Raw genomic sequence first — 25,093 nt, 5'->3', positions numbered from 1 at the left:
CCTCCGGTGACGGTGCAGCATCGCCTTGTCGAAGTCCCACACTGCCCCACGCGTGGTGCTGCCACTACGTCCATTTTACAGGGGAAACTGAGGCTCAGCGCCCGTCAGGTGTCTGCAAGTGGTGGGCCTGGCATCTGAACCCAGGCAGTCTGCCCGGCCTTGCCTGCAGTCCTTGCATCACCAATCTCATCGATTGTCAGGTCAGGCAGGGGTCATTCCTCCTTTCCTTCAGATGGGGAAACTGAGGCTCAGAGAGGTGGCGCCCCGTGCCCAAGGCTGCAGAGCTGAGGTGGGGCTTGGGGCGCGCTGGCCGGCCTCCCTCCCTCCCCCACAGGCCCCACGCCCCCTCCTGCTGCAGGCCGGGCCTCTGGATGGAGGGCGGACAGCTGTGGGTGCAGAGGCAGCACGAGGCTCTGGCGGGAAGAAGAAGTGAAGCTGGAGCGTGGTGAGCGGCGGGGTGAAGAGAGCAGAGGGAAGTATAGGGGTTTGCGGGCGTGGGGTGAACAGAGCAGAGAGGAGGTCCCGACGCAAGGTGCCACTTCCCCTTCCTCCTGCAGGGGACGCGGACGGCAGCGAGGCTGCAGGCAGACCGGGCAGACCGGGCAGACGGCAGCAGACTCCCAGGTCAGCCCCTTCTCTGGGCCTCTGTCCCCACTCTCCAGCTCTCTGTCCTCCTCTGCAGGGTCCCGGCAGGCACTGGGCATGCCCTGACCCAGGTGGCATGGGGCTGGGGACTTGCTAGGAGCTGCAAGCCTGGCACCTTCATGCCGCTCACCAGCTCCCGGGCTCCCAGTGGCCACTTTGATGGTGGGGAGCGCGGAGATGGATGCTTTTGAAAACAGGCGATTTAAATTAAGGGGTGGGTAGGTGCTGAGCTCCAATGTTAACTCTCCCCCTGTGGCCTGGGGCAAGCGATTGGACCTTTCGCTTCTGGACCTCAGTTTCCTCACCTGTAAAGTGGGGCCAGTCCAGTTACCTGCACTTCAGGCGACCGGATCAGGTGCTGGCAGAGCGTTTGTTGGGCTGAGCAAATGGGAGCGGGCAGTTCCTCTTGCAGGGACCCGGGTTGGCGCCCGGGGGCAGAGCGTCTCAGGGAAGCGGCTCCGGCTGTCGGGGTCTCAGAGTCCCAGCTGGGCTTTGGCCTGGTCTCGCTTTCCCACCTGGGAAAGGGGCCCGTGACCGGCCCGGCAGGGCTCTCTGCGGAGGCCGGCGGTGAGGCCGGAGGTGGGGCTCCAGCCGGCGGCTGTGGACGGTGGGGGGGGGGGCACCCCCAGAGCGCGGCGGGCTCTGCAGGCCCCGGTGCGGTTGGGGAGAGGGCGGGCTGCGGGTGCAGGGCCAGACCAGGGAGGAGGGCAGGGCTCCCAAGATGTATTCCTGGCCAGGGACTTGGGGCCAGGCGCTGATTCCCAGGCCCGTGCCGTGGAAATGGTTGGTTGAGCCGCTCTCCCTGGGAAATAGGTCTCCTTGGCCTCATGTTACAGATGAGAAAACCGAGGCACAGAGGCCAGGTGACTGCCCGGGGTGCGCTGGTGTCACAGCCCAGGCGCCGAAACCCCGAAACCGGAACTGGCTGTCAGATTTGCATCCTCCAAAGGCTCAGCTCGGCGCTGCACCGGCCTCCTCATCCCCTGCGGGCTCCACAGCGGCTCCCTGCCACCCAGCAGCTCAGCACTGGGGGCTCCTCAGCGGCTCCCTGCCACCCAGCAGCTCAGCACTGCGGGCTCCACAGCGGCTCCCTGCCACCCAGCAGCTCAGCACTGCGGGCTCCTCAGCGGCTCCCTGCCACCCAGCAGCTCAGCACTAGGGGCTCCACAGCGGCTCCCTGCCACCCAGCAGCTCAGCACTGGGGGCTCCTCAGCGGCTCCCTGCCACCCAGCAGCTCAGCACTAGGGGCTCCACAGCGGCTCCCTGCCACCCAGCAGCTCAGCACTAGGGGCTCCACAGCGGCTCCCTGCCACCCAGCAGCTCAGCACTAGGGGCTCCACAGCGGCTCCCTGCCACCCAGCAGCTCAGCACTGCGGGCTCCACAGCGGCTCCCTGCCACCCAGCAGCTCAGCACTGGAGGCTGCCGCGCGCGGGGACAGCCTCTGACTCGGAGTCTGGAGCCCTGGGCTCGAGTCCCAGCTTGACCTCTGGGCTGCTGTAGAATGCCAGGCACACTCCTGTGCGGTGCTTAGCCACCCCCCAACACCCCTACCTGCCTAACCACCCCTCCACCCCCCAAACCCCCACCCCACAGGGATTCCTGTTTCCGAGGGCCCTCTGTGAGGTCGCTGCAGAGGAACCGGCCAGGTGGATCCAAGTGAAAGGTGAAGGCGCTGGGTGGTGTGTGCAGGCAGGCTAACCAGCTACCTCCGACGGTGGTTAAAGAAGGTGGAATTTATTTAAGGGAAAGGGGGTGGCCGATGGGATCTCCAGAGGGAAGGGCTGCCCAGCACCGAGCCAAGCCGACGTTGGGTGGACGATGGCAGCAGCCAGAAGCTGGAGCTTCATCCTGATATGCAGTCACCGGCAGGAGACTTGCCGTGAATGGGTCTGGGGGCTGAGTGGGCGGCTTGGAATGTGGATGGAATGCAGGTGTGTGCTCAGGTGTCTTCAGGATAATTTCTATTCTTTGTGTGGTCTGACTCCTGGAGTCCAGTGAGTTTTTGCTGGTCTTTTGTTCTCCTGTGGCGGGAAGCTTACAAACAAAGCCGTTAAGGATTGAATTGCCCTATAGTCCTAACATCCTCTATTATGAATTGCAGGGCAATGGGTAGATGGAGGTGGCCAAGGGTGTGGGGTGACGGGGGGGGGGGGGGGGGGTTGATGGGGATGCCAAGGGTGTGGGGTGACGGGGGGTGGGTTGATGGGGATGCCAAGGGTGTGGGGTGACGGGGGGTGGGTTGATGGGGATGCCAAGGGTTGGGGTGATGGGGGGCTGGGTTGATGGAGATGCCAAGGGTTGGGGTGACGGGGGGTGGGTTGATGGGGATGCCAAGGGTTGGGGTGACGGGGGGTGGGTTGATGGGGATGCCAAGGGTTGGGGTGTCAGTGGGTGGTGCCTCTGGGGGGATGGGACTGGATGTTGGGTTGCAAGCAGAAGTGAAGATGGTGGTTTGCTCCTGAGAAAGAGGGTGGAAACCACAGCTTTTATCTGGAGAGCCCGGCGAGGCGTCACTTCTGCTTTGGCCCGATTCCCCAGCTGGGGGTGAGGTCAGTCTCTTCTTCCCTCTGTGTCAGCCTCGAGGTCCAGAGACCCTGGAGGTCATATCTACACCACCGCCCGGGCCTCAGTTTCCCCATTCATACTGTGAGAGGGTGGACAAGATGGCCTAAGGTCTTTTCTGCGGGTCCTCAGCTTTCTCACCTGAAACGTTTCAAACCTTTCGTGGTTTCCTTCAGCGGCTTCCTTTCACACCTTTGCCCTCGTCTCCTCTCTGTACACACACACACACACACACACACACACACACACACGTTAATAATAATGTGAAGACAAATGAATGACCACCGGGGCGGGGGCCGGGGGGAGAAACACCCAGAATCCATAGCTCACACTGTACTCCAGGTTCAATGCATATGGACCAGAGATTCTGTGGTAAAAATGAAACCTTAAAAGTACTAGGAGAAACGTAAGAGAATTCCTTCATAAGGTTAGAGCGGGGAAGGCCTTTTTAGCAATGACTCAAAAACCAGAAGCCCAAACAGAACATACTAGTAATTTTTATTACCGCTGTTGGGGGTGTGGGTGAGGTGGTGGGTGTGGAGGGATAGAGAGAAAACAAAGAAAAAACTCATGGACATGGGCCAAAAAAAATTATATGTACGTTTACATGGCAAAGGGACCATTTGTAAAGGCAGAAGGCAAAAAAGACAAACCAGGATAAAGATTTGCAACTCAAATAATAAACAAAGAGCTGATTTTCCTATTAGGTAAAGATGATCTAGGAGTTGATAAGGAAAAGTCTAGCCCAATATAAATGGTTAAACACACTGGGGTCCATTCATGCCGAGAAGTACAATTCAGCAATTGAAACGATTGACACACACAACGAGCCCCAGACCAGGGAGGTCCTGGCCGGGTGGCTCAGTGGTTGGGGCACCATCCCGTACACCAAAAGGTTTCGGTTTTGGCTCCGGGTACGGGCACATATCCAGGTGGCAGGTTCGATCCCTGGTTGGGGCTCGTGAGGGAGGCAGCTGATTAATGTTTCTCTCTCTCCCTTTCTCTTTCTAAAATTCAAATCCCCCCCCCCCCCCGATTTGTTTTCTGTTGTGAAGGCAATATATGTTTGTTATAGAAAATTCAATTTATAAAAAAGAAAGTAAAAGCCCTCTTCTTCCAAATGACATTATTAACATTTGGCATCCATTTTTCTAGGTATCCTCATGGGCTTAAACATGAATAGAAACATAATTTTCCAGAAATGTGATTATACTATGTGTGTTAGTTTCAACTTTTTCTTTCCACTCCATGCTGCTTCTCTCTCTTTTTAAAAAAAGATGTTTTTATTGATTTTAGAGAGAGGAAGGGAGAGTGAGAGAGAGAGAGATCAATGATGAGAGAGAATCATTGATCGGCTGCCTCCTGCACGCCCCACACTGGGGATTGAGCCCGAAACAAGGGCATGTGCCCTGACTGGGAATCGAACCGTGATCTCCGGGTTCATAGGTCGATGCCCAACCACTGAGCCATACCAGCTGGGCCCCCATGGTAATATCTTGCATACCTGTAGTACAATATCAAGACCAGGAAATGGACTTTGGTACAATTTACACACTTTATTCAGATTTCATCAGTTTTATACACACTCATTTGTGTGTGTGTGTGTGTGTGTGTGTGTGTGTTTGGTTCTATGCAATTTGATGACGTATGTAACCCAAACCACAAAAGAGACAAAGCCATCACTGCGTGGTCTCCTTGTGCTGTCCTTTGCAGACACACACCCTTCAACCCTCTCTACCCCTTGGCAATCACCAATCTGTTCTACAATGTTGTTATTTCAGGAAAGCTAGCTAACTGGAGTCAAACAGTATGCAACATTTTGAGATTGGCTTTTTTGGGGGACAGTCAGCATAATTCCATGGAGACCCATCCATCGTTTCAATTGCTGAGTTGTATTTCACGGCAGGAATGGACCCCCGTGTGTCTAACCATTCTTCCATGGAAGGGACATGGGGATAATTCCAGTGTGGGGTAATTGCAAACAAAGCTGCTATGAAGTTCGTACTGTGTGAACATGGGTTTTATTTCTCTGGGATAAATGCCCGGATGTGCGGTGGCTGGGGCATATGGTAGGTGCATGTCTAGTTTTATAAGGAACTGCCAAACTGTTTTCCAAAGTGGCATTAAACTGTGCGCGTGTACCGATTAATAATGCGGATTTTTTTCAATAGATGGAGTTATACATATGTTGACATATATGCGATTTGATATGTTTTTATGCTATTTTGTTGTATTGCTCCTTCAGATGACCACTTGTTCCGATCGATGGCACACGCACTTTCTGAGCAGCACTTCAAAACGTACGAAGAAGTGGAAAACTGGGTCTCTGAATGGTCTGCCTCAAAACAAGAAAAGTTCTATTGGGACGGTATCCACAAATTACCTGAAAGATGGGGAAATGTGTAGCTAGTGATGGACATTACTTTCAATAAAGCACTTTTGATGTTTCTCTTGAAATTATCGTTATCCGGTTAAAAATGCAGATTGACCCTTTATTGGTTAACAATGTGGATTTTGTAATCAAAGAAAACACGATAATTTCAAGAGAAACATCAAAAGTGCTTTATTGAAAGTTATGTCCATCACTAGCTACACATTTCCCCCATCTTTCAGGTAATTTGTGGGTACCGTCCCAATAGAACTTTTCTTGTTTTGAGGCAGACCATTCAGAGACCCAATTTTCCACTTCTTCGTACGTTTTGAAGTGCTGCTCAGAAAGTGCGTGTGCCATCGATCGGAACAAGTGGTCATCTGAAGGAGCAAGGTCTGGTGAATACGATGGGTGGGTTAATACTTCCCAGGCAAGATCTTTTAATGCAGTGATGGGCAACCTTTTGAGCTTGGTGTGTCAAACTTCGCCAAAAAACTGAGCATAACTCGGGTAGTGTGTCACTTTGAGGAAAAAACATTATTTCGCAAATGTTTCATCCTCAAGGAGCAGCAAATGTTTCATCCTCGGCATGCGGCCTCCTCAGCGGCCGCGTGTCATCAGAAATGGCTACGTGTGTCAGTGCTGACACGCGTGTCATAGGTTCGCCATCACTGTTTTAACGTGTCTTTAACTGGTTTTGAAGTGTGTGATGGTGCGTCATCATGAAGCAAAATTACTTTGCCGTGTCTTCTGGCCCATTCTGGTGGTTTTATTATCGAAGAGTGGTTCAAATTGATTATTTGTTGTCGGTAGCTATCAGTATTAACGGTTTCACCTGGTTTTAGAAGCTCATAACACACCACACCTTCCTGATCCCACCAAACGCAGAGCATTGTCTTCTTTCTGAAGCGATTTGGCCTTGCAGTCGATGTTAATGGTTGACCTGGATCAACCCGTGATTTTGTGCCTTTGGGATTCTCAAAATAAATCCACTTTTCATTGCCAGTCACAATTCGATGCAAAAAAGCCTTTCTTTCGTGCTGTTGAAGCAACATTTTACTGATGACTTTTCGGTTTTCCATTTGTCTTTCGTTCAGTTGATGTGGCACCCATTTTCCTTCCTTTATAATCTTTCCCATTGCTTGTAAACGATCAGAAATTGTTTGCTGAGCAACGTTTAATCTTTCTGCAAGTTGTTTTTGAGCTTGACACGCATCTTCATCCAATAATGCTTGTCATTGTTGGTCTTCAAACTTTTTCGGTTGATCTGGACGTCTTTGTCTTTCACATTGAAATCATCACTTTTAAAGCGTTTAAACCAGCGTTCACAAGTATCTTGAGACGGAGCATGTTCACCATAAGCTTCCCGAAGTATATGATCACTTTCAGCAGCACTTTTCTTCAAAATAAAGTAATGAATTAAAATGTCCTGCAAATGCTCTTTTTTTTTGGGCATGAAATTCGACATTTTTAAGCATAAAAATATCTATGATGTTAACACCTTCAGAAACTTTGACATATGCAGTTTTGAAGCTTGCTGTCAATACAACAAAATAGCCTACATATCAAATCGCATCTATATCAACATGTGTAACTCTACCTATTGAAAAAAATCCGCATTTTTAACCGGTGCACCTGGTAATTTATTTAACAACTAGAGGCCTGTTGCACGAAGAGATTCGTGCAATAGGCCTTCCTTCCCTCGGCTTCCAGCACCGGTTTTCCTCCGGCACCCGGGACCCAGGCCTTCGCTCCGGCCGGAGTCTGCCGTCTTCGTCTTCCCTGCGGCCGGTGCCGCTCCTGTAGATCCCTTCGCCCCCCACCCTCCCTCTCATAGCAGGCGTCCTGCCCAGCCTGGCCACTCCGTGCCTGGAGCAGCTGGGTGGCTGCCGTCTTTGACCTTCTAATTTGCATATTCCCTCTTGATTGGCTGGGGGCGTAGCGGAGTGATGGTTAATTTGCATGTTTTCTTTTATTAGTGTAGATTTCTCTATGGGTAGACATTTACATAGTTTCCATTATTTCTTTATGATTAACAATCGTATTATAAATATTTCTCAATCGCCCAGCCGGCCTGGCTCAGTGGTTGAACGTCGAAGTATGAACCAGGAGGTCACAGTTTGATTCCCAGTCAAGGCACATGCCTGGGCTACAGGCTCGATCCCCAGTGTGGGGTGTGCAGGAGGCAGCCAATCAATGATTCTCTCTCATTGGGGATTGAGAGTAAGGGAGAGAGAGATAGAAACATCAATGATGAGAGAGAATCATTGATCAGCTGCCTCCTGCACGCCCCACACTAGGGATCGAGACTGCAACCCAGGCATGTGCCCTGCACAGGAATCAAACCATGACCTCCCGGTTCATAGGTCGACGCTCAACCACTGAGCCAGGCTGGCTGGGCGATAAAAATATATTTTTCAAAAAATGTCTCTGTATACATTCCTGGCTTGCCCTATTGTTTCCATAGGATAAATTAATAAAAATGGGTTTCCTGGGTCGGGGGATAAGCAGAATGAAAAGTTTGTATGCGTCACCCACTGATTCCCTTGAGGTATTAGGTTCTTTATTTGCGCTTCCCTAAGGACCTCTCTTGGTGTTATTTCTAAGAATTTTTGCCTAACCCAAAGTCAGAAAGATTTTCTCCTTTCTCCCCCAGAAGTTTTATAGTTTGTTTTGATATTTCAATCTATGATGCATTTTGAGTTAAATTTGTATATGCTGCAAGGTATGGGTCCAAGTTCTTTTTAGTTTTTGACATGGAATATTCAATTATTCCAGAACCATTTATTGGAAAGACTATCTTCTCTCCATCAAATTACCTTTGCATCTTTGTCAAAACTCAATTTATCATATTTATCTGGATATACTTTTGGACCCTATTCTGTTTCATTCATCTGTATGTCTAGCCTTATGCCAGGAACACACGATCTTGATTACTGTAGCTTTATCGTAAGCCTTGAAATCACTAGTGTGACGCTAAGTTTGTTCTTCCTTTTCAAAATTGTTTTGGCAATTGTAGGGCCTTTGCTTTCTTTCTTTCTTTTTTTTTTTTATCATCACCCAAGGATATTTTTTCCATTGATTTTTAGAGAGAGTGGAAGAGAGAGGGAAAGACAGAGAGAAACATTGATGTGGAAGAAACACGTCGATGGGTTGCCTCCTGCACAAGCCCTGACCAGGGCCCAGGCCGGGGAGGAGCCTGCAACCAAGGTACATGCCCTTGACCAGAATCGAACCCGGGACCCTTGGGTCTGCAGGCCAACACTCTATCCACTGAGCCAAACCAGTTAGGGCTAGGTCCTTTGCTTTTTAATATAAATTTTAGAATCAGCTTGTCCATTTCTACAAAATACCCAGCAGGGATTTTGATTTGGTTGGATTTATGTTCATGAGGGACACTGGCCTGTGGGTTCCTTGTGTGCCCGTGGCTGTTGGGGCGCCGCACTAATATTCGCATAAAATGAGTGTGGAAGCGTTCCAGCCTCCTTTATTTTCTGAGGGCACATGTTTGCGGCCTTGTTATTTCTTTCTTTGCCTTTTATTGTTTTGTGGAAGAATTTTTGTAGAATTCGTATTACCATTAAATACGTTTTTATTGATTTTAGAGAGAGAGGAAGGGAGAGGGAGAGAGAAAAACATCGATGTGAGAGTGCGACATAGATGGGCTGCATCCCTGCCACTTGCACCCAGTGAAAACGGTGGGAAGAAATAGACTCCCCTAGTATCTGGCCCCCAGGGGTCCACTCTGCCAGCCTAGTCACAGCCTTTAATCATTCATTCAGATATCAGCTGTTTTCTTCTGTGGTTTTGTTTGTTTGTTTTGTGGCCACTTCCTGGTTCTGTAAAAGGTGAACCGGTTCGTCCTTGAAGGGCGTCTTGGCCACAAGCCCGTTGCCTCGGCGGCCTCGTGCCTGCGGCTCTCTGAAGGGCGCAGAAAGTACGCTTGTCCTTTGCTTGGCTTTCTCCATCGCCGTGCGGGGGGCGATGCTCTCCTGTGGCCCGCGACAGCGCCAATGGACTTCGAAATCATTGTAATACGGTTTTCACACAATTAAAAAAAGAAATCTCCCCTTCCGTGTTTTCATTATGACCGTATAAATTTTATCCCCGATGAAGTCAATGTGTGTAGCGAGATTACATGTTCTTTCTTGTACAACTTGTTTTTATCTGAAATTAATGGCTCGTTTTATTTTTCACTTGCAAGCTTTTTATAGGGCATTTCTCAAAGTAATTTTCTTAGATGTCCAAACCCGCTAGAGAGTCTGTCTGTTCTCTTCCTCCTTCTTTTATTCTTCGAGGCCGCCTTCTGGAGCCTTCTTGGCGCCTGCTGCCTTCTGAACAGGATGTGTCCTCGTCCTGCCGTCCAGCCATCAACCCGGGCCATCAACCCCGGGCCTTCTCTCAGCCATTCTCTGAGGCGTTGCCTCACCGCTCCTCGGGTGGGGTTTCCTGAGCCCTACGTCTTCTTCCATGATTTACTCCCTCACTTTGTTGGAGCACAGCCTCCAGCAGCTTCCGGGGGGTGGGTGTCTGTTTTTAAAAGACCTAGTGGTCCTTGGCTGACCATCCGTCTTTCAGAGCGGAGCACTATAAACTCAATTGCTTGGCAGGGCTCGGTGACTGCTGAAACTTCACCCCAAGTTTGGTCCTGGCCATTTTATCAAGGAACACCAACGCATCAGTAACTAGCCCGGCCGGCGTGGCTCAGTGATTAAGCATTGACCTATGAACCAGGAGATCACGGTTCAATTCCCGGTCAGGGCCCAGGCCCAGGTTGTGGGCTGGATCCCCAGTGTGGGGTGTGCAGGAGGCAGCCGATCGATGATTCTCATCATTGATGTTTCTCTCTCTCTCTCTCTCTCTCCCCATTCCTCTCTGAAACTCCAGTTACTGGATTTAAACTCCAGTTACTGGAGTTTAAATATATATATATATGTATATGTGTATATATATATATATATATATATATATATATACACACACACATACATATATATATATTATATAAATTTATATATATAAATTTAAATATATATATTAAATATATATATTTTAGTAACTGTAGGATACTGTTCTTGAAATGGTCAGTTCTTCAGAGGAGACGTCTCTCCTGGCTTGGGCATCACCGTGGCCGCTGTGGTCTGCTGGAGGCCGCGTGGAGGAGGCGGCAGGGAGGGGATATGGCTTCATGTACCAGAGCGACCCCGCCTTTGCCCTCAGATGCTCTGTGCACCATCTCCGGGAGAGAACTTGTGCGGGGGTAGGTTGAGGATGGCCGTGTGGTGAGGAAGCGCCCGGCGAGTCAAGTGCCCGAGGAGATCTGGGGACCAAGGTGGTCACCTAAAAGACTCACCACCAAGGATCTCACCCTCCATCCCTGCCCTCAGAGGTCCCTTCTGCCTCTGCTTCTCAAGGGCTTGCAAGGTCGTGAGGCTTGAGCTGGCGCTGCCCACTGTCCCTTCCCCGGCCCTCCGCACCGCTCCCCATGCGGGCGCTCGGGTGGACATGCTGGGCTCTCTACATTACCACCTGCTTTGTAGCCTCCTAGTTTTGCAGACGACACTCATCTGCTATTGTCTTCTTCCCCGTACGTGTCTGTGTCGCTTGGTGTCTATTTTATTGACTTACTCTCGTTTTCATGGAGCTTCTGAGGACAGCCATACATTTGCTGCCCTTAAGCAGAAGTTCATTTAAAAATATATATATATTCTTATTGATTTCAGAGAAGAAGGAAGAGGGAGAGAGAGAGCGAAACATCACTAACAAGAATCATGGATAGGCTGCCTCTAGCACACCCCCCACTGGGGACTGAGCCCACAACCCAGGGATATGCCCTTGACTGGAATCGAACCTGGGACCCTTCAGTCTGCAGACCAACGCTCTATCCACTGAGCCACACCAGCCAGGGCTGTTAGTTCATTTTAAAACCGAGGAGCCCTGGCTAGTGTGGCTCAGTGGATAGAGCGTTGGTCTGCGGACTGAAGGGTCCCAGGTTTGATTCCGGTCAAGGGCACATCCCTCAGTCGCAGTCTCCATCCCCAGCCCTGGTCAGGACACCACTTGATGTGCCTCTCTCGCATCCATGTTCCTCTGTCTCTCCCCCTTCCCTTCCACTGTCTCTAAAATTCAATGGAAAAATACCCTCCACTGAGGATTAACAAGAGCAAAAAAATTAAAACCGAGGAAAACGAGGGCGGAGAGGGCGAGATCCTTGCTCCAAGTCACATGATGGGTTCACAACAGGGCTGGACAGGGTTACAGGTTGCTTGCTCCCAAGCAACTCCCCCCCCCCCCCCCGGGTGAGGCAGAGCCGTGGGGGAAGCCCCAGAAAAACCATTTTGGGGGAGGGTGGAGTGACTCAGGCAGAACTGCTAATGGCAGGCGCTACGAACTTGTCAAGGATTCTGGATTCACAGAGACCTGGCTTCAGGCGGCCTCAAGCAGAGCTCTCTGAGCCTCGGTTTCCTCATCTGCGAAATGCAGGAGTAATGGGGGTCAAATAAGATGCCGTGTGTCCTCCCCTTGGGACATGCCAGGCACCAAGAGGTTCGAGGTCGCCCTCTGACCTTGGCGGTGACACATGCCCCTTTCGGGCAGGAGCTGGTTGGTGGAGAAGACCCGGCTCGGGACATGGAGTGCCGTGCGGTCCTCTTCCTCTGCCTGAGTCTCGTGACTTCGCAGAGTGGGGCAGAAGGTACGAGGGCTCTGCCGAGCTGTGGCCCCGGCTGTGACGGGAAAGGGAGGCCTCAGACCGGGAGACTGAGCGGGCGTAGGCCTCCCGGGGCAGCAGCGCGGTGAGCCGGCCGTCTCAGCTGGGGTGGAGGAGTCACGGGCCGTGGGGTGGAGGAGTCACGGGCCGTGGGGTGGAGGAGTCACGGGCCGTGGGGTGGAGGAGTCACGGGCCGTGGGGTGGAGGAGTCACGGGCCGTGGGGTGGAGGAGTCACGGGCCGTGGGGTGGAGGAGTCACGGGCCGTGGGGTGGAGGAGTCACGGGCCGTGGGGTGGAGGAGTCACGGGCCGTGGGGTGGAGGAGTCACGGGCCGTGGGGTGGAGGAGTCACGGGCCGTGGGGTGGAGGAGTCACGGGCCGTGGGGCCCGGGGCAGCTCCGGACAGAGGCTGAGCTGGGGGTCTGGCCCGCTTCCCACAGAGGCAGCCCAAGAGCTCCTGAGCTGGATGAAGGGAATGGAGGTGCCCAGGGGACGAATCTCAACTAATCCTGCCGCGTGAGTTGTGTGTCCCTCCTCACTTGTACCCTGAATCAGTGGTCCAAAGTTGGTCTAGTGTAAACTATTTAAAAAAAAAAAAAATGTAACATGCAAATTTGTCCGGGACGCCTTTACAGCCACAACTGGCTCTAAGCCTTAACCGTCACCGCCAGCGCAGCTCGGAGCACGCCGCACATCAGCGGACACACACAGGGGTGGGCCTGCTCTCGGCGGCGCAGTGTGGCTCAGAGCACACCCGGTGGGTGGCGGTGGTGGCCCGAGCCAAGCAGCCGCTGTCCTGGGTGCCGGAGGGAAGCCGGTGCCAGCAGCCAGGGGAAGGAAGGCCTATTCTTGCACAAATCTTCGTGCATCGGCCTCTAGTATTTAATGATTTCAGAGAGGAAAGGAGAGGGAGAGAGGTAGAATCATCAATGATTAGAGAGAACCATCTATTGGCTGCCTCCCGCACGCCTCCTACAGGGGATCGAGCCCACAACTCCGGCATGTGCCCTGAGTAGGAATTGAACCGTGACCTCCTGGTTTGTAGGTCGACCGCTGAGTCACACCAGCCTGGCTAGTGTAGACTATTAATTCATTTATTCAACATGCATTTATTGAGGGCCTTCCATGTGCCTCGCTCTAGGCTCCGGAGGTGCAGGATAGACACATCTCTCGGCCCGCATCAAGCTTACGGTCTGGTCAGGGCCCTTAACCATGGGTGTCATGAACCGGGCGCAGAATCACGGATCTCTGTGCTCATTTCCTGGAAGGGGCTCTAAAGCTCAGGCTAGTCTCTCGAGTCTGTGACCTAAAGGCCGAGCAGCTCTGGCTGAGAGGCCAATGCTGACGACGGGCAGGGAAGCCCGGGGACTATGGGGCACTTCAGTCAGTCAACATGGCGCAGCCAAGGAATGCTTCCTGGAGGAGGTGTCGACTAACTGGGACCCGGACAAGAGTTAGTCAGGAGAAGGAAATGAGTGGGGTGGGGAGGTAAGAGTGTGCCAGGGACACTGTGTGTGCAAAGGTCCACAGGTGGGGAAAGCCCTACCCCCTCATGCTGTCTGGACCCCCGTCACCCTACCCCCATTCCAGGGTCTGGTCACCTCTCTCGCCCTCAGCCTCATCCAGGGTCTGGTGCACAGACTGCTGAATGCCACCTTCAAGGGCTACAACCTCACCTGTCAGACGCACACCATCCAGACGCTGGCCTTCAAGCTGGGCTGCGACTTTGCCGGCCTCTCGCTGGACAGTGATGCTCTGGACCGCGTCCCCCAGGTCAGAGATGGCCAGGACATGGGGGATGGCCGGGGCCTCCACCCCAGAAATCCTTCAGGGGTGTGAGGTCTGAACCTTCCCAGGATCCATCAATCGGGCTCTGTCCTAGTAGCTGAGTTGCCTTTTCTGTAATTGGGGCTGGTGTTCCTCCTGTGAGTGCAGAACTGGGGGTGTTCTGTGGCCCCCTAAGTCAGTGTCCTCGTGGGCATGGGGCTCCTTTGAGGTGCTGGTGCGATTCCTGCTGACTGCCTGGGTGCTGGGTGGGTGGGTGGGGGAGAAGCTCCATCCTCCGGGGCCCAGCGGGTGAGGCAAGTGACCCAAATTCAAGGCCAGAGCTGCCCGGAGAGAAGACCTGGATCTCAGGAAGTTTGGAGGAGGTGCAGCCAGGGAGGAGGGTTTTGCAGGGGGAGGCTCCAGGGAAAGAAATGCCGGGGTGGGGGAGGTCGGGAGAGCTTCACAGGGAGTGGGGGCCAGGGAAGGTGTTGGGGCGGCCCGGAGGCCTTGGGAACCCGGCTCAGCCTCGCTGGCCCTCCGCAGGCCGGGGCCAGGCACGCCATGCAGTTCCCCACCGAGCTGACGAAGGAGGCCTGCAGGACGGGCCCCAGGGAGCTGCGTCTCATCTGCATGTACTTCTTCTCCCCCAGGTTTTTCCCGGTCAGTGCCATGGAGGGCCCCGCAGGAGGGCGCCGGCCTCTTCCTGGGGGGCACGGAGCATCCATGCCGCGGCCTGGGCTCGGGGGGCGGGGGGGGGGGTAGGAGGGGGCAGGGGGGGGGACCAGCATCAGAGGGACCAGCCCACTGTGCAACCTGAACCGCCATTGCCTCTCCCTGGGCCTCAGTTTTAGCAGAATGGTGGGAGGCAGTGGTAATAATGTGCAAATGAGACAGACCTAAGAAACCTACTTATGTATGTGCATGTCCCTAGGCAGGAGACAGAGCAAGGCCATGCGGCCCCTGTCCTCAGAGAACTCTCCATCTTGACAGTTACACTAGGACCGTAGAGACTTAATTTTAGCTCGAGGTTGATTATAACCATAGAGATACCAAGTGGTGGGTGAGTCAGGGTTGTTCCAATGGGCAATCCGGGAGGGCTTCCGGAGAAGGTGTCTTTTAACCTTGGCAGTGAGAGTGAGTTAGGATAGGGATGAAGTGGAGGGTACACAGAGGGGAGGTGGAGCAGGAGGGTGGTCAGAGGACAGCTTCCCCGGCGGGGGGGGGGGGGGTGGGGGGGCGGCATGTGCGAAGGCCGGAGGCTGGCTCCTGTCGGCCGCACGAAAGCATGCCGCTCTGCTCACCCAGGGGGGAGGGCCTGGAGAGGGGGCCCTGGGACCTTGCCCAGGTCTCCCGTCCCCTCCAGTCAGCCCTGCCTCTGTCACCTTCCAGCATGACGACTCGTCTCTGCTCAATAACTACGTCCTGGGGGCCCAGCTGGGCCACGAACACGTGGACAACCTCACGGAGCCCATCAACATCAGCTTCTGGCACAACCAAAGCCTGGTACTGTGGGGACGTCCCCATTCCACCCGTGCTGCCCCTTTAAGACTGTCCTGGTGAACATTGGTTGGCCAAACTCAAACCTGTGGGACCATCTTGGAAACAAACGGTGTAAAATCCATCACACCTTGAAAATTCTTACCAAAGAAATGAGGGAGAGAAACTTCTACTCATGGCATTAGCCAGGATTCTTTGAGTGGCAGGTGATAGTAAACCAACTCCAGCAACTTAAGCACAGAAGGTAACTTATTGGCTCATGTACAGAAATGTCCAGGGCAGGGCTGGCTTCAGGCACGGCTGGATCCAGGGGCTGATATGATGCCGTCATGGCTCAGTCTCTCTCCATCTCTCAGCAATGGTTTCCTGCCTTGGCTCTCCACTCGGTAGCACGATGGCAGCTGAAGCGTTGGACTTTCTTCCCCGCTTCTCAGAGGGTCTTTCTTGCCAGGTCCCGGAATGGCGTCCTAAAGGTCCAGTTTGGTCACATGTCCATCCCTGAACCAGGAGGTGGACTGTGTGGGTTGGCCAGGCCTGGCTCACATCTGGCCCGCCCTTGTGGGAGGGGCGGGTCCTCCAGAGACGTGCACTCGCACGGGAAGCAGGGAGTAGGCCGCAGGGCCTGCTCTTCTGTCCCCGCATTCCTAAAGCCCAGAGCCTCTGTGCTCCGGCCCTGTGTTCCCATCAGCCCCTTCTCCGCACTCAGTGTCACCTCCACCCTTTCCTTCCAGCGCTCCGGGCCTTTGCCCCATGGGCTCCCGCTTCTCGGGAATGCCCTGGCTCCACTCCTGCTGCAGCCCAGCGTGTCCTCCAGGCCTCGGTGCGCTAGCCTCGCTTCGCCTCCTCAGGACTGCTCTGCCCCTTCTGTGGTTTTCCATGGCGCCGTCTGGGCCATACCCCGCCCTCCACCCACATGGCTTGGTGTCATGGCTGTCTGTGGACGAATCTCCCCCCCCCCCCCCCCCCACACACACACTGGGAAGGCTCTGGACCGCCGTTGCTCCCCACAGGGAGGAGGTAGAAGGGGACAGTTGATTATAGAGCACCAACTGTATACGCCAGAGCTGGGCACTCAAGATTCCTCATTGCCTTTAATTTTTCCACTATCCTATGACTTGGTATAAAAGGCCCCATTTTGCAGATGAATAAACTGAGGCTCAGAGAATCTATGTGGTTTGCCCAAGTCACTCTCAGAGTCCATGGTGGAGGCGGGGCTAGAATCTGGGTCTGCCTGATGGCAAAGCCCAGCCAGTACCTGGTAAAAGGTTGACAAGGGTGCAGTCGAGTCATCTTTGGCCCCCACGATTTCCAGACCCTGATCCCTCCCCTGGACCCCTGGGATGCACCCAACCCCAGCATCTGCCCTTAGGAAGGCTACAACGTGACCTGTGTCTTCTGGAAGGAGGGAGCCAGCACGCGCCACTGGGGGCTCTGGAGCCCTGAGGGCTGTCGCACAGAGCAGCCCTCACCTTCCCAGGTGCTCTGTCGCTGCCACCACCTCAGCTACTTCGCCGTTCTCATGGTACGTGTGCTCCCGCCGGCGGAGGGCGGCCAGACTTGCAGAAGGCCCCACGCTCAGGACAGAGAAGCAGGCAAAGGCTAGACATGCACCTCAAAGGAGCTTGGGGTGGGGGTGGAAAGCAGTGGGTTTATGTTCTGAAAAGGCTGGGTTAGGCTTCAGGTACGGCTTGATCCAGGGGCTCACTATCACCAAGACAGGCCTCCTGTGCTGCTAGCTTTTAGGCCAGTGGGATGATGGCTTCTCTTACTCATTTCTGCCGGTCACATTCTTGTGGTAGAGTCCCACCAGCCTAGAGTGTGTCACATACCTATCCCCTAACCAATCTCTGTGGACAGGAGGAGGGAGGGCTCTCCCAGCCGGGAGTGGTGCACCTGTGCACAACAGTGGGAGAAGTGGTGGGTCCACCCAGGTGTGTGGACAGTGAGGGAGGGGAGATCTCACAGAGGCAGGGGAGGTGGGGGATGGGAGTTGGGAGGTGGGGAAGCCACTGTGTCTGCCATGGCTTTTTTTCGAGCCAGGACCATGGTGAGGGTTGTGGGGCAAGGGGGTTGAACCTGGGGCCGTGGCAGGTCTCTCCGACTGAGCCTGGCGGGAGGCATTTCCATGCCCTGGTCTCCAGTCCCCCTTCTCTCCCACAGCAACTCTCCCCAGCCCCACTCCCGGCGGAGCTGCTGGCACCTCTCACGTACATTTCCCTCGTGGGCTGCAGCATCTCCGTCGTGGCTTCCCTGCTCAGTCTCCTGCTGCACTTCTACACCAGGTATGCCCGGTGCCAGGCCTGCCCCCACGGCTGCTCCGCACTTCTCCTTCGTTTCTGCTGGGTCCCCCAGAGTGGGATGGGTTTCTCCCGAGGGCGGAGGCCGCAAGACAGGGGACCAGCCTCCTGCGTGGCTGCTGTTGGCTCCCTGCCCGCCTCGACCTGCGTCCCCGTCATTGTGTGTCTGAGCCCGGGCCTGGGTGGTGTCCCCAGGCCACCAAGGGCCATGCTCCCACCGCAGGAAGCAGAGTAACTTCATATCACGCATCCACATGCACCTGCACGCCTCCGTGCTGCTCCTGAACGTCGCCTTCCTGCTGAGCCCCGCGCTGGCCTTGCCCTCCATGCCCGGGGCAGCGTGCATGGCACTGGGCGCCGTCCTGCACTACGCGCTGCTCAGCTGCCTCACCTGGATGGCCATCGAAGGCTTCAACCTCTACCTTCTCCTGGGGCGTGTCTACAACATCTACATCCGGAGATACGTGCTCAAGCTCTGCGCAGTGGGCTGGGGTAAGCCCAGCCTCCCTCCCCTCCTGCTCCCCGAGACTTCCGGCGGCACTGAGCATCTGCCCGCCTGTCCTCTTTCCCTTCCTCCTCTTCATAGTGACCACTGCAGGACCCCGTCACCATCCCTGCCAACACCCACCACCCTTCCTACGTTACTGTTCTTATCTCACGGCCACCTCCCACACCACTCTATCTCCACCAGCTCTACCACCATCACCTCTACTACCATCACACCATCACCTCCACCTCCTCTTCCTCCACCACCTCTACCTCCAACACCACCATCACCTCTACCACCCCTTCCTCCATCACCTCTACCTCCATCACCACCATCACCTCCACCTCCTCTTCCTCCATCACCTCTACCTTCAACACCACCATCACCTCCAACTCCTCTTCCTCCACCACCTCTACCTCCAACACCACCATCACCTCCACCATCCCTTCCTCCGCCACCTCTACCTCCATCACCACCATCACCTCCACCTCCTCTTCCTCCACCACCTCTACCTCAAACACCACCATCACCTCCACCTCCTCTTCCTCCACCACCTCTACCTCCAACACCACCATCACCTCCACCATCCCTTCCTCCACCACCTCTACCTCCATCACCACCATCACCTCCACCACCTCTACCTCCATCACCACCATCACCTCCACCATCCCTTCCTCCATCACCTCTACCTCCAACACCACCATCACCTCCACCTCCTCTTCCTCCACCACCTCTACCTCCAACACCACCATCACCTCCACCATCCCTTCCTCCACCACCTCTACCTCCATCACCACCATCACCTCCACCTCCTCTTCCTCCACTACCTCTACCTCCAACACCACCATTACCTCCACCTCCTCTTCCTCCATCACATCTACCTCCAACACCACCATCACCTCCACCTCCTCTTCCTCCACCACCTCTACCTCCAACACCACCATCACCTCCACCACCCCTTCCTCCACCACCTCTACCTCCAACACCATCATCACCTCCACCTCCTCTTCCTCCACCACCTCTACCTCCAACACCACCATCACCTCCACCTCCTCTTCCTCCACCACCTCTACCTCCAACACCACCATCACCTCCACCTCCTCTTCCTCCATCACATCTACCTCCAACACCACCATCACCTCCACCTCCTCTTCCTCCACCACCTCTACCTCCAACACCACCATCACCTCCACCACCCCTTCCTCCACCACCTCTACCTCCAACACCATCATCACCTCCACCTCCTCTTCCTCCACCACCTCTACCTCCAACACCACCATCACCTCCACCCCCCCTTCCTCCACCACCTCTACCTCCAACACCATCATCACCTCCACCTCCTCTTCCTCCACCACCTCTACCTCCAACACCACCATCACCTCCACCTCCTCTTCCTCCACCACCTCTACCTCCAACACCACCATCACCTCCACCTCCTCTTCCTCCACCACCTCTACCTCCAATACCACCATCACCTCCACCACCCCTTCCACCATCACCTCTACCTCCAACACCACCATCACCTCCACCTCCTCTACCTCCACCACCTCTACCTCCAACACCACCATCACCTCCACCACCCCTTCCACCATCACCTCTACCTCCAACACCACCATCACCTCCACCATCCCTTCCTCCACCACCTCTACCTCCATCACCACCATCACCTCCACCTCCTCTTCCTCCATCACATCTACCTCCAACACCACCATCACCTCCACCACCCCTTCCACCATCACCTCTACCTTCAACACCACCATCACCTCCACCACCCCCACCCCCACCTCCACCACCTCTACCTCTAACACCACCATCACCTCTACTTCCATCACCACCATCACCTCCACCACGTCTACCTCTAACACCACCATCACCTCCACCACGTCTACCTCTAACACCACCATCACCTCCACCACGTCTACCTCTAACACCACCATCACCTCTACCTCCATCACCACCATCACCTCCACCACCTCTACCTCCAACACCACCATCACCTCCACCTCCTCTTCCTCCACCACCTCTACCTCCATCACCACCATCACCTCCACCACCCCTTCCACCATCACCTCTACCTCCAACACCACCATCACCTCCACCATCCCTTCCTCCACCACCTCTACCTCCATCACCACCATCACCTCCACCTCCTCTTCCTCCATCACATCTACCTCCAACACCACCATCACCTCCACCACCCCTTCCACCATCACCTCTACCTCCAACACCACCATCACCTCCACCACCCCCACCTCCACCACCTCTACCTCTAACACCACCATCACCTCCACCACGTCTACCTCTAACACCACCATCACCTCCACCACGTCTACCTCTAACACCACCATCACCTCCACCACGTCTACCTCTAACACCACCATCACCTCTACCTCCATCACCACCATCACCTCCACCACCTCTACCTCCAACACCACCATCACCTCCACCTCCTCTTCCTCCACCACCTCTACCTCCAACACCACCATCACCTCCACCACCCCCACCTCCACCACCTCTACCTCTAACACCACCATCACCTCTACCTCCACCACCACCATCACCTCCACCACGTCTACCTCTAACACCACCATCACCTCTACCTCCATCACCACCATCACCTCCACCATCCCTTCCTCCACCACCTCTACCTCCAACACCACCATCACCTCCACCATCCCTTCCTCCACCACCTCTACCTCCAACACCATCATCACCTCCACCATCCCTTCCTCCACCACCTCTACCTCCAACACCACCATCACCTCCACCATCCCTTCCTCCACCACCTCTACCTCCAACACCACCATCACCTCCACCACTCCTTCCTCCACCACCTCTACCTCCAACACCACCATCACCTCCACCACCCCCACCTCCACCACCTCTACCTCTAACACCACCATCACCTCTACCTCCACCACCACCATCACCTCCACCACGTCTACCTCTAACACCACAATCACCTCTACCTCCATCACCACCATCACCTCCACCACGTCTACCTCTAACACCACCATCACCTCTACCTCCATCACCACCATCACCTCCACCACCTCTACCTCCACCACCTTTACCTCCAACACCACCATCACCTCCACCTCCTCTTCCTCCATCACCTCTACCTCCACCACCTTTACCTCTAACACCACCATCACCTCTACCTCCATCACCACCATCACCTCCACCACCTCTACCTCCAACATCACCATCACCTCTACTTCCAACACCACCATCACCTCCACCTCCTCTTCCTCCATCACCTCTACCTCCTCTTCCTCCACCACCTCTACCTCCAACACCTCCATCACCTCCACCACCATTTTAACTACATCCCCGCCCCCCTCCATCATCGCCACCATCCTCACCCTCACCTTCACCGCTATCTCGGGCACCACTGTCATTGTTGTCTCTAGCAGCATCCTAGCCCCTCTCTTTATGATCTGTTCCTCATCTGCTCTTCAGCCCTCTCTCCCATTAGCTCCCCAGCGTGGCCACCACTGCTGCCGCACTGTCCCACCTCAGAGCCCTCACCCCCATCACCTGGGAGACAGCCTTCTCTGAGATCTCCAGGCTGATTGCTCTGAAGCTGGACCAAGGACAGGGGCTGGGGGCTCGGAACAGACTCTTTCTCTACCCACCCCTTTCCCAGTGGAATTCTGTCTCAGCAGCCACAGGGACCCACAGCCAGTCCGTCCCTGGGGTCTCCTGGCAGATGCTGAGCCTCTGTCCCTCTCCTCAGGGGTCCCAGCCTTCCTGGTGCTGCTCCTCCTTGCCATCAACGGTTCAGCTTATGGCCGCCACACGATCCCTCTCTCGCACAGCCAGGGGAACAGCGCGGCCTTCCAGAACATGTCCATGTGAGTGCGCGCCCGGCTCCCTGGCCCCGGCAGGAGAACCATGTGGCCCTGAGGCCTGGACGGGGTGTCCGCAGGCAGGGCGCTGGCTGTGTCTTCTGGAAGGGGGTGCCTGGAGCCCTGAGGCGGCTGCAACCACCTCAGCTACTTGGCTGTTCTCATGCTGACAGTCAGGGGCACAGGCTCTGGGCTCAGACCACAGGGCTTCAAGTCCCATCTTTGCCTCTTACTAGTGTGTGTTCCTAAGCCTGAGCCTCAGTTTCCTCATCGGTAGAATGGGGATGATTCCTGACTCAGAGATGGAGTCCTCATGAGGGTTGACTGGGCTAATCTCCCGAAAGTGTGTGAACAGGGTCTGACCGGGCAAAGGTAACACAGGTCACGAAGGTGTCCTGGGAGGCAGAGGGCTGGGAAGGAGGCACGGGGGCTGCAGCAGGGACCCAGGTGGCAGGTGGGTCCTGTCGTGGGGGCCTGGCTGGAAAGCCGGCCCAGGACTTCCCCCCCGTGTGCAGTCAGGCAAGAAACAGGAGGCCTGAGCCGAGACACTGGCCCGGGTTCAAGAGGCAATCCCGAGGCCCAAGAGCCCCCGGCCTCCCCAGCCGCAGAGCCACAGCGCCCTGACCTTCGCCCTCCCCTGCAGATGCTGGGTGCGGAGCCCTGGGGTGCACCGCGTCCTGGTCATGGGCTACGGGACCCTCACGACCCTTTTCAACCTGGTGGTGCTGGCCTGGGCGCTGCGGGCCCTGCGCAGACTGAAGGCGCGGGAGGAGGCGGCCGGCGCGCCCGCCTGCAGGGACACCGTCACCGTGCTGGGCCTCACCGTGCTGCTGGGCACCACCTGGGCCCTGGCCTTCTTCTCCTTCGGCGTCTTCCTGCTGCCGCAGCTCTTCCTCTTCACCATCTTCAACTCTCTCTACGGTGGGTCCCGGGCGGCCTGGCGGGTGTGCACACCTGGTAGGTAGGTGTTCACTGCCGAGAGGCTCAGGTCCAGGGCGGGTCAGGGGCGGAAACCCAGCCCCAGGAGGAGCTGGCTGGGGGCTACGTCCTCCCAGAGCAGGAGGTGCTGCTTCGCAACCTGCACAAAGGCTCCCTCTGGACTAGCAGCGGCCGGTCCTCCCGCTCCCGTGCTCCACCCCTCCTGGCCTCCAGCAGCAAGGAATTCTGGGAACTACTGCAGGGCCTCAGGGAGGCCCGACTCACCCACCAAGGAGGGTCCTGGGAGAGGCCGCGATGCCCCGCGATGCCCCCGGGACGCTCACTGGCCGGCCTTTGCTTGCAGGGTTCTTCCTGTTCCTGTGGTTCTGCTCCCAGAGGTGTCGCGCCGAGGCCGAGGCGGAGGCCGAGAAGGAGGCCTTCAGCGCCTCCCAGATGCACTAGTCTGCACGCGGCCCGGAACCCCAGCCTCTCCGGCTGCCTGCACCCCGAGGCCCTGGCTTCCGCCAGAGAGGGTGGCAGGCCAGCTGCTGGACACCAGAGCCCGGTGCCCTCTAGGGAGGCTTCCCACCTCTGTGGCTTCCCCGGCCCAGAGGGCAATGCCCAGAGTGCCCTTGGCATTCTACTCGAGGCGGGTCCACCCCCCTGGGGGGCAGCAAACTCCGCCCTGGAGCCTGGCTTCCGGACAGAGCTCTGGCCTGGGAGCCAGGAGGCCACCTTCCAAGGCCTGGCTCTGGGTCTTACTGTGACGTCGGGCCTGTCATTTCTCACAGACCCTCGGTTTCCACATCTGACATGAGGCAGACGGCTCTGGTCCTGCCTAGACTGAGAGCTTCGTGAAGCCTGAATAAGGCCGGGGAGGAAGAGGGTCACAGCGGCCCCGTGAACTGCGTCTGCCGGCTGGGCCTGCCTCCCCCGCCAGGCCCAGGGCTCAGGCCTTAGAGACCCACCCACTGTCGGAGACCTCACCAGCCTGTGTGCAAGGCCTCTTTCCCTTTAATCCCCCAAGACTATGATGACCCCAACTCCATGGCCACACTTCTCAAATGTCAGGAAGCCAGTCCTTCCCAGAGGCCCTTCCTCCCTCCAGTGCTCCCAAGTCTCCAAGGCCATTTAGACCAGCGGCCCATTTGAACAGCGGGGCATGGAAGGAGTAGAAGGGGAATGCCTCCTTGCCCTACATCTGAGCCAGCTGGGCCTGTGACCCGCTATTGGACGACTGGGTAGAACTGAATTTCCCTGCTAGGGGTGAGGGTGTGGGTTCTAAATCCAAGGTCAGGCCGCAGGAGCAGAGAATCACCATTGCCCTTGACCTATCTGTTCAACCAAGTGGGAAACTGATGAAGCCGCAGCCTTTCCGAGACTGCACACCAGGGGGCGCTGTTGACCTGTGCTCAGAGGCTATTGGCGCCAAAACCGCTTCTGGAAATGCTGGGAGCGCCTGCCCGGGAACAGGACCCACCAGAGGGTCTGCCGCCAGGACTGCGCCTGTGAGTGACCAGGAGGAGGGCTGTCAGCACTGTTCACAGCCATTTCCCTCTGTACCCAACGCAGCTGCCCGCTCTGGCTCTTGGGGTCTGGTGCTCTGGACAGACCTGGCCCGAGAGCAGTGGGCGGGGTAGGCTCTCGGGCCGGCTCGGGGCCACGGGACAGATTTTAATGACTTCGAAGGGCACAGGGAAGGGATGGGAGCGGGATCCCTTTTGTCAGGCCCTCTGTTCATTCCCTGATGCACACAGCCCTTCTGAGGTGGTACGTGGCTCTGGAGCCAGACTGGCGGGGCTCAAATGCCGGCTCTGCCACAAGCCACCCAACCTCCTTGTGCCTTAGTTTCCCCACCTGTACACAGGGGCAACAGGAGGACTGATTTTGAAGGTTAAATGAAATAATCCATATAAAGAGGCGCAGCACAGAGTAAGAGCTCAATAAATGTTACTATGGTTACGGTTAGCACTTTTGCTATTTTGATGA

At 55.7% G+C, this 25,093-nt stretch overlaps 1 protein-coding gene across 1 annotated transcript; it reads left to right on the top strand.

The window, feature by feature from the left end:
- Positions 1–2,515: 2,515 nt before the first annotated feature.
- On the top strand, positions 2,516–23,664 carry ADGRG5 (adhesion G protein-coupled receptor G5). Its single transcript, XM_008152358.3, has 12 exons — positions 2,516–2,577; positions 12,177–12,273; positions 12,728–12,803; positions 13,904–14,060; positions 14,598–14,714; positions 15,444–15,557; positions 16,921–17,073; positions 17,712–17,833; positions 18,072–18,340; positions 22,075–22,192; positions 22,830–23,107; positions 23,469–23,664. The coding sequence occupies exons 1-12, from the start codon at positions 2,530–2,532 to the stop codon at positions 23,564–23,566; spliced, it is 1,647 nt and encodes a 548-aa protein (XP_008150580.2). The 5' UTR covers positions 2,516–2,529; the 3' UTR covers positions 23,567–23,664.
- The last annotated feature ends 1,429 nt before the right edge of the window (positions 23,665–25,093 follow it).

This window comes from Eptesicus fuscus, chromosome 21, assembly GCF_027574615.1.
Source record: "Eptesicus fuscus isolate TK198812 chromosome 21, DD_ASM_mEF_20220401, whole genome shotgun sequence".
Taxonomy (NCBI): domain Eukaryota; kingdom Metazoa; phylum Chordata; class Mammalia; order Chiroptera; family Vespertilionidae; genus Eptesicus; species Eptesicus fuscus.
The sequence above is the reverse complement of the archived record's forward strand: the minus strand, read 5'-3'. Positions and strand labels throughout refer to the sequence as shown.